At 35.6% G+C, this 8,889-nt stretch overlaps 3 protein-coding genes across 5 annotated transcripts; 2 read left to right on the top strand and 1 right to left on the bottom strand.

Moving 5' to 3' along the window:
* Positions 1-455: 455 nt before the first annotated feature.
* LOC108848783 (sulfate transporter 3.1) lies at positions 456-2,789 on the top strand (the record flags this gene model as incomplete). Its single annotated transcript, XM_057001755.1, is given in 6 exon segments — positions 456-582; positions 1,463-1,749; positions 1,845-2,035; positions 2,121-2,206; positions 2,288-2,364; positions 2,443-2,789. Coding segments are annotated over 6 exon segments (951 nt in total), but the record flags the coding sequence as incomplete, so codon positions are not given.
* Positions 2,790-3,132: 343 nt separating this feature from the next.
* LOC108851958 (high mobility group B protein 1) lies at positions 3,133-4,808 on the top strand. Of its 3 annotated transcripts, none has more exons than XM_018625440.2 (8): positions 3,133-3,172; positions 3,413-3,491; positions 3,667-3,777; positions 3,865-3,922; positions 4,005-4,049; positions 4,163-4,243; positions 4,312-4,383; positions 4,490-4,808. In XM_018625440.2, the coding sequence occupies exons 2-8, from the start codon at positions 3,424-3,426 to the stop codon at positions 4,559-4,561; spliced, it is 507 nt and encodes a 168-aa protein (XP_018480942.1). In that variant the 5' UTR covers positions 3,133-3,172; positions 3,413-3,423; the 3' UTR covers positions 4,562-4,808. The 3 variants fall into 3 exon arrangements, with proteins under 3 accessions (XP_018480942.1, XP_018480941.1, XP_056857736.1); XM_018625439.2 differs by having other exon boundaries at positions 3,135-3,272; XM_057001756.1 differs by lacking the exon at positions 3,133-3,172 and adding an exon at positions 3,194-3,217.
* A 152-nt stretch (positions 4,809-4,960) lies between these two features.
* Positions 4,961-8,626, bottom strand: LOC108855472 (vacuolar cation/proton exchanger 3). The gene is made up of 10 exons (XM_018629311.2): positions 8,265-8,626; positions 7,793-7,860; positions 7,250-7,278; positions 6,956-7,152; positions 6,524-6,745; positions 6,303-6,443; positions 6,091-6,207; positions 5,811-5,864; positions 5,608-5,724; positions 4,961-5,396 (listed from the first exon to the last, which is right to left on the bottom strand). The coding sequence occupies exons 1-10, from the start codon at positions 8,547-8,549 to the stop codon at positions 5,241-5,243; spliced, it is 1,386 nt and encodes a 461-aa protein (XP_018484813.1). The 5' UTR covers positions 8,550-8,626; the 3' UTR covers positions 4,961-5,240.
* Between the last annotated feature and the right edge of the window lie 263 nt (positions 8,627-8,889).

Consider the following 8,889-nt stretch of genomic DNA (forward strand, 5'->3'; position numbering starts at 1 on the left):
CAAAATTTGATTTTTATTAAAATATTTTTCAATAACCGTTATAAAAAATGTTTTCAATACAAAGTCTAATTTCAAACACCAACTTAAATTATGGTTTTTATATTTTACATTAAATTTTTAAATATAATATATGTGATTATTTATATGATGGTAAAATAATATTAATTATATGATGATAAGTATAAAATATGATTAATTATATGATAACACATATATAATATATAATAGTGACACGAAAAATAAATAACAACATATTTTCGAAGTCTAGTTATAGTTTAAATTTTTTGGCTCGCCAATGTTTCATCGGTTTTTCTCCTCTTATTCATGTCTAAATAATGCATTCTCCATTTAAGTCAAAGGCTAGGAAGCTAACCAATCCGATCAACAGATATAACTCAAATAAGCAATTGAGAAGGACCCATCCAAAATAAGGTGAAATTGATGTATAAATGTAGGAAGGAATTGCTGTGGGAAGGAGCTTTGCTATGTATAAGAACTACAACATAGACGGGAACAAAGAAATGCTCGCTTTTGGAGTGATGAACATCGTTGGTTCCCTCACATCTTGTTACCTCACAACCGGTACGGACACACATTCTATGGTTTCAACCAGTGTTGTTAAACCCGGACCAAACCGGCGGTCGGACCGGGTTCAACCGTGAACCGGACACCAAGCCGGGTTGGGTTAATGGTAAAACTCAACTAAAATTGAACCGGTTAAAAATCCATATTGAACCGTTAAAAACCCGGGAACCGACGACCCAACAAACCGGTAAAACCATGGTTCGTAGAAAAAATATAAAAAAAATATTAATAAAATAATTAGTTTTAAAAATGAAATGAAAATAGAGTTTGTGACAAACTATAATTCAAAAGATATTGCCATTTTTGACGTTTTTTTCTTTTTAAGTCTATGATGTCTCTACAAAACTGTAATTCACAAGATATTTTATACTTTTGTGTTTTGATGTCTTTACAAAACTTTTGCGATGTACTAAGCAATGAAGAAAGTGGTCAATAAACTTGATTTCCACCAAATTCAAAAACAGAAAATCAACAATTGTCACAATGAAAATCAGCAACCGTCGCAACGTTGCACTAATGTGTATAATTTTTTTTAAAGGTGATAAAAATTTATAGTGATCTAGAGAATAAACTTTAAATGTGTTTTTTCCTATTGATTTAGATTTAAACTATTAGATTTTTTATTTTTGTTATTACATTTCAGCTTACTATTTTCTAAAATATGCATATTATATACAAAATATTATTAAATTCAGTTTAATACATCAAACCCGGTCGAACCCAATCGAACCAGGTCGAACCACATTGATCCATGACCCAAAATATTTCCGATTCAGTCACCAGTCCAGTTTTAAAAACACTGGTTTCAACATTATCACATTAACAAGACGTAATATTTTCTATATAAAATATAAATAACGACGTACCACATTACTAGGACCGTTTTCGAGATCGGCCGTGAATTTCAACGCCGGTTGCAAGACTGTGGTGTCGAACATAGTGATGGCAATTGGGGTTATGTTCACATTGCTCTTCCTTACGCCACTTTTCCACTACACACCACTCGTCGTCCTCTCCTCCATCATCATATCCGCAATGCTTGGACTCATCGATTACCAAGCTGCTATTCATCTCTGGAATGTCGACAAATTCGACTTCCTTGTCTGCATGAGCGCTTACTTTGGTGTCGTATTCGGCAGTGTCGAGATCGGACTTGTTGTAGCAGTAAGTGTGTTCTTTAGCGCAGCGGTTACATTTTACACAATGTATATGAATAAGAAAATAACTTTTATACATAATTTATTTTTCGGGTGGTGAAGGTGGTGATATCGATAGCAAGGTTGTTGCTATTCGTGTCGAGACCGAGGACTGCGTTGAAGGGAAACATACCAAACAGCATGATCTATAGAAACACCGAGCAGTATCCTTATTCAAGAACCATTCCTGGTCTTCTAATCTTGGAGATTGATTCTCCCATCTACTTTGCCAACGCTGGTTACTTGCGTGAGAGGTAACCTTAGCCCTAATTCACATGCACATGCAAAGGATGGAGTATTGGTTTTATATTATTCCATTCGTTTATATGTTGGGTACAGAATCACAAGGTGGATCAATGAAGAAGAAGAGAGGGTCAAAACATCAGGAGAAAACAGTTTACAATATGTTATACTCGATATGTCCGGTAATTACATATCTTGATTTTCTCTGACACTATAGTGTTGTCTTCGATCAAGGCTTACTTTGAGTGTGTTGACTAAAACAGCTGTCGGTAATATCGACACGAGTGGTATAAGCATGATGGAGGAAATTAAGAAAATCATTGACCGAAAAGAGTTAAAGGTAACGTAATAAGTCGTATAAACACTTCATCAGGATATGCTGTGGTTCATTTTTCACGTATTTCTTAAAAATCCTCAGTTAGTATTGGCAAATCCAAAAGGAGAGGTCGTGAAGAAACTGACCAGATCCAAATTTATCGACAACTTGGGAAAAGAATGGATGTTCTTAACGGTTGCAGAAGCTGTGGAGGCTTGTAGTTTCATGCTTCACACTTTAAAAACGCAAGCCGCCTCCAAAGGAGAGCCTTGGAACAACGTCTAGTTCCTTTTTTTTTTTTTTCGTTTAAGCGTTTGTGACTACTCGTTATCAAATAGCATTATGTAATCACAAATTTCAGGGAAAAAAAATCTCAAATATCAGAAAAAAGGCAAAAGAAAAATGCATTTTGTATAATATTTGATTATTGATGATGAAGTCATATTCAATATGTACTCTTTAGTTTTCTCCTGAAGTTAATCTTGAGATTTTATGGAATAATCGGTTTGGTTTGATTTTCTCGAAATTGATTGAAAGTCAATACGGTTTTGTAAGTGTGGAATTTGGTTTTGTTACCATTTAATACATATCAGGTATTGGATCAACTCTGGCCCATAATATACCCCACACAAACATTGTCTTGGATAAAAAACTGGCCCATCTTAGACCCGCACGTGACTTCCGTCACATCCTTATCGTTATCATCTATTTGGCGGGTAACCGTTTGATCGCAACCGTCCAAATCAACGACCTTCCTTCACTATTATCATCTTACCGGATATAGCAGGTCAAATCACCTGGGATCTAACGCACTCTTTCCTAGGTTAAACAGGTAACCGGTGATAAGCATCTCTTTCTCTCTTTTGATTATGCTTAGGTAAGTTTGTCTGAAACGAACATATCTGCCATCCGTCTCGAGTACTCTTTCTAGGGTAATGGATTCTCTCTACTGTTTTGTTTGGGAGAAATTTGAAGCTTGGCTTGTTCATTCGTTGTTAGATTGATTCTTCTTATATTATGTTCCATGTTGAGTTTGCTAAGAACATGTTTAAGTTTGGTTGGTTCTGTACAGTTGTTTCCAAGATGAAGACAGCAAAGGGGAAAGACAAAGCTAGGAACACCAATGAAGCCTTGAAGCTTGTTGATGACAGGTTAATCCCTCTGAAACTATGGTATTCGTAATAACTTTCTTGCTGAATCGTTGTCTCCTTCAAAAGAATCTTGTAGCTTAGGTTGGAGTGGAGAGACTGGTGTTTTTTAAGCATTGTCTTTTTGTGATTTGATCTAAAATATAAAGGTGAAAGCTTTTTAAAAAAAAAATTTCAGAAAGGTGGGAAAGAGGAAGGCACCGGCTGAGAAGGCTAGTAAGCGGGAGAAGAAGGCCAAGAAGGACCCTAACAAACCCAAACGACCTCCTAGTGCCTTCTTTGTCTTCCTGTTAGTCATATTAAACTTTCATTTTTTTTTTTGTTTTTTTCTGTATTCTGTTCTAAAGTTTATACTGCTTGGTTTCTTTTGTTTCAGGGAAGATTTTAGGACAACGTTCAAGAAAGAAAATCCAAATGTGAAGGCTGTCTCTGCTGTAAGCATTTGGCAGATTCCTTGTACATACATACTTAAATCCTAATTCCTCGTAGTCTTTACCTTCGCTTTTACTTGTCAAGGTTGGGAAAGCTGCAGGGCAGAAATGGAAGTCAATGTCTCAAGCTGTAAGTCTGATACTGTGATAATGGATATAACAGCTTACATCACTTTTGAATACTCTATTGTGATCTTTGGAGTAAGACATTGACATTAGTTTTCACCCTCTTCGCTTTTGAAGGAAAAAGCTCCGTATGAAGAGAAAGCTGCAAAGAGGAAAGCTGAATATGAAAAGCTTATGGATGCATACAACAAAAACTTGGTAAGCCCTATCTTATATATACAGACACTTATGTGACTTCAATCTGATTTCATTGCAATGGAAGACAGGAAGAGGAAGGGAGTGATGAATCTGAAAAGTCTAGGTCCGAGGTGAATGATGAAGATGAAGCTAGTGAGGAGGTAACAGTTCCTATAAGGAATGCAGAGTTTTATACATGACCCATTGTGTCTTGCTGTGAGTTTTAGGTTATCTGATGAGTTTGGCTTCATTTAATTTTCTCTGCAGGAAGCGCAGCTAGAGAAGGGAAAGGCAGGAGATGAAGAGGAAGATGATGATGCGGACGAGGAAGAAGATTAAACCAGAGATAGAGAGCATAACTGCAGGTCCAGAGGCAGAAGTAAGTAGTTTGTAATATGTGTGTTAACAACTATAGATCCAAATGGTGTGCGCTTTTCTTTTTTCTTTTCCTAAGAACTAGGAACAGTTGTTAGCGGTTCAAGGAGGTTTTGTTTCAGCTTATTATCCATAACAAACAATGTACCAATCACAAACTATGTACATGACTAAACTCTCCCTTCTAATGCATTTTGTGTTTCTTGAACTCTTTTAGTTGGTTTTCTACTGAGATTGAATGTAATAACGAATTTAACGCTCACTAATCTCTTGAACATGTGAAAAGCTAGATCGCAGTAGTCAAATTTAGAAACATATATAATCCATCTACTTACAACATGAATTATGTATGTAGCCACCTGATTTGGTGTATGAAAGAACCAGCTCCTCTTTTTTATATATAGTTTGATCAAAAGAACATATAATATACAAGATGAAACATAAAATCCCAACAAACAAAAAAGAAAGAAATGTAACCTCTTATAAACATCAAAGAAACCTGTTTTCACCAAGCTACCTCACTCACTAGCTCAATTCATGCTGAGGAGTCTCTCTAACAAGTCTTTTCCGTTTTGGCTGACAAATCAATCAAATCATATTATCTTATTTTTCCAAGTCATTTGATGATTTATTTCATCTAATTCTAAGCAGAGACAAATCCTCCTCCCACACTGTTCTTGGGTTGCATCCCCAGGCCGGTACCTTTTGGTTGAGGAATTTGATCGACAAAGAAACATGCGGCGATGATGACATAGCACAACACTAGAACAAGTCCCTTCATGTAATGAGATGTTCCATCCTAATAACCATCCCCCAAAAAAGCAGACGATTGTTATAAAGCAAATTAAAGTAAACCACAAAACTAACTTTTTTTTACCACAAACCACAACAACTAACTAAAAACCTGATAAAAGTGTGTTTTATATTTTAGCTAAGATATATTTGAATTAGATGTTATCATATTACCCTAGTATAATATTTGATTGCAAGTGCAAAGGAGAAATGTTTACCTGTAAAGTGAATGCTGTGATGATAATTGCCAGGGCTAGACAGCTTGTTTCAAGGATGTTGAAGTTGAGATCCATTTTGATTCCCATGATCCACGCAACGATAACACTCAAAGGGACCTGAGGAAACGCACAACATTATTAAACTTGTCTTAGATTTTTGTTATATGGCATGCAACATTTCATTTAATCTTTCATAACCTTACCACAAACAAAGAAATCTGAGTTGCAGAGCCCAACGCCACCCCTAGAGATATATCCTGCAACAACGTGACCAATTCGTTAAATTGAGATATCAGGTATTGTGGTCTAACCCATTGGAGCTAACATTTAAGTAACATTACTATACTTTCAAAAATAACACTTTGTATTTTCTAACAAATATTTTTGCGACAAGCAAATTTTGTTTAAAATGCTAAATACTCTAGTTTATACTTGAAGAAGTAAACTCCACAATTTATAACGTTGAAAAGCAAAGATTCTCACAAGCTTGTTTTTGAAAGCGAAGATGATGGCTCCAGCATGCTCAGCCGCATTTCCAACAATGGGAAGCAATATGATGCTTATGAAACTCACTGATAGTCCCCATGAATCAGATGCATCCTGACCATTATTTACAATCTCCATATTAGTATTTATTTTTGTTTTCTTATAATTAATGTTGATGGAATTTAAAACATATAAACTTAATTAATTACCTCGATCGTGGCCACAACATACTCTGATAGCAATGCGATGACGAGTGTCATTCCAGCGAGCCAAGCAAATCCGCTCCAAAATCCTATCACCGGAGTTTCTTCAACAGTCACTTCATCATTATACGCATCATCCTCATCATCCTGAATTCCATTTACATATAATAATAGTTACATCATTTATTCACGTTCTACTTGATCAGAGAGTAATAACTTATAGTCACCTCTTGTGCTTCAAACAATTGGCGGTGAGTCCAGAGCTGGAAGATGAGATAAGCAATGTAAGCAATAAGCATAACGATGCTGCTTGTCCTGGACAGGCTAAGCGACATTTTGTTGATCAGAGAGGTGGATGCTTCTCCGGTCGCTGCATATTTTAGCAGCAATGGGAGCAAATGACATAGCAAACCCATAAGCAGCAAGAAGAAGTTCACATCCGCTTGTTTCTGTTACAATGAGAAGAAAGAAACATCACATTAAAAAAATCCAACCAGCTTTGATAATTACTACGAAATATTGTTATATCTAGTTGAAGTGAAGACAACTTGGGATTTTTTTGAGTATTTTTACTGTATTTCAATGCATTCTTATAGATAATAATATAATTAATTCTGTTAGGTTACACTAAATTTGGATTCCGGTTTGGTTATATATACCCGGTCGAACCGCTGGTCGCGGCGGATATTAGCAATTCCACCACAGAAGAGGGAAGAGCCGAGAACCAGGAGAAGGTTTGAGAGAATTGAACCCAACAGAGAGTATTTCACCACGGCCACTTTGTTATGGGCCAACGCTAGTATCGCTATTATTAGCTCCGTCGCGTTTCCACAAGTGGCGTTCAACAAACCGCCCACTGCCAAGTATATACATTGAAACATTTAAGCACGTTACTGAGATTACGTTTTACATAATTGATTCCGAGAATAGTTTGACTTGTATGAACGTGTTACCTGTTGGGCCGGTGTAGAAAGCTAGTTGTCTGCACGGGTAAAGGGAGAACAATCATTATCACGGCACGGGTAAAGGGAGAATGATCATATGGTCTATTCTAATCTTTATGTGATATATGGTTGTATACTTTTCTTTCAAACTATATATGGTTGTCACTACAAATTCCATTTTATGATACTTAATTCTTATTTAATATAGTAAAAACTTTTAACGTATTTTCTTAAAGTAAAATATCACATAACAATCTTTTATTGAAATTACTTTTTATCAAAGAAACATAAATTAACATCGTTTCAAAATTGCAAGAAACAAAATGTAAAGAAGTGATTTTCACCAACAATAAATTATCAATCAATCATCTCATTTAGTCAACACAACCAAGTTTCCTTTAGAATTTTAATTAGTTAGATTTAGATACTAAATAAAATATTTAAATTATTCCTTGATATTGACAAAAATTGCAAAAAACCTGAAAGTATAAATTGTTGCGGGAAGATAAGTACTTACTTTTTTAGCAAAAAAAAAAAAAGATAAGTACTTACTCTGTCAAAAAGCTAACTCGCTCAGCAAGAGGTGTCAGTCCTATCAAGCTCAGTCCAAATATCAACGGCTGTCGCACATTTTACAAAAGATGCGTATTTTATAAATAGATAAACTTGTCTTTATCTTTTTTGACGCACCGCACAAAATAAAGGTAACGGAATAAATTATGTGGCCATGATACATTAAAATTCTGAGCCACAAAACCAAATAGATTAACCAAATAAAATATTATGTAACCATAAAATTACTCACGGGGTTTGGACGAACTGTTTAATACTATTTAAAATTACTCAGGGGTTCCAGATATGTAATACTATTTAAAATTAGTCTGTAAAATTAAATAAAAACAGGATTGAGGAAATTCATATTATTTTAACTTAGGGAAATTCATTTGGAAACTGAACAATAATTGCCTAATTTCTCTTGAAATTTTTACCAAAATTAAGAGAGAGGAACGAAAGAGGAGCTTACGCGACCGTAGTGGTAATAATCGGCGATAACGGCGAGAGGGATCGCGAGAAACAAGACAGTGAGTTTTGTACCAAGAATGACTTCTTGGAGATTAGAGAGAACGTTCTTGAGAGTTTTGCATGGAACCTTCTGAATCAATCGCAGGTCTGACTTCTTCCTTAGCGACGATGACGACATGTTGTGTGCCGTTTTCCCATGTCGCAGTTCCCTGCTCAAACCCTTTGGTGTCGCGTTTGCGTTTTCGCTCTCCGTGGAGATACCCCATGGCTCAGCGATACTACCCATGGCTTAATACGTTTTTGAATCTCATGACATCTGGGTGTGTTGAGTCAGGTTCTGAATAAATAGGTGGCGACTTCTACAAGTGTTGCTCTTGTGATTTAAGTTGGGTCCACGAACGCAACTTCCCGGAAATTTCCTCTTTTCTGTTTTTATAAGTAGGTTTTTGGTTTGTATTGACGAAAATCAATTTTATTTTATTTTGGTAGATTTGCAATTAATTAAGTTAAAATACTTATGTGATGTCTAATATCATATGCTATTTTGGGGAATTTTATTTCGAGTCAACTGCGACATGGGGGTAACTAGCAAAATGGCGTACGATTGTTTTATTTAAGAAAAGTAA

The sequence above is a fragment of the Raphanus sativus genome, unplaced genomic scaffold (genome assembly GCF_000801105.2).
Source record: "Raphanus sativus cultivar WK10039 unplaced genomic scaffold, ASM80110v3 Scaffold3941, whole genome shotgun sequence".
Taxonomy (NCBI): Eukaryota; Viridiplantae; Streptophyta; class Magnoliopsida; order Brassicales; family Brassicaceae; genus Raphanus; species Raphanus sativus.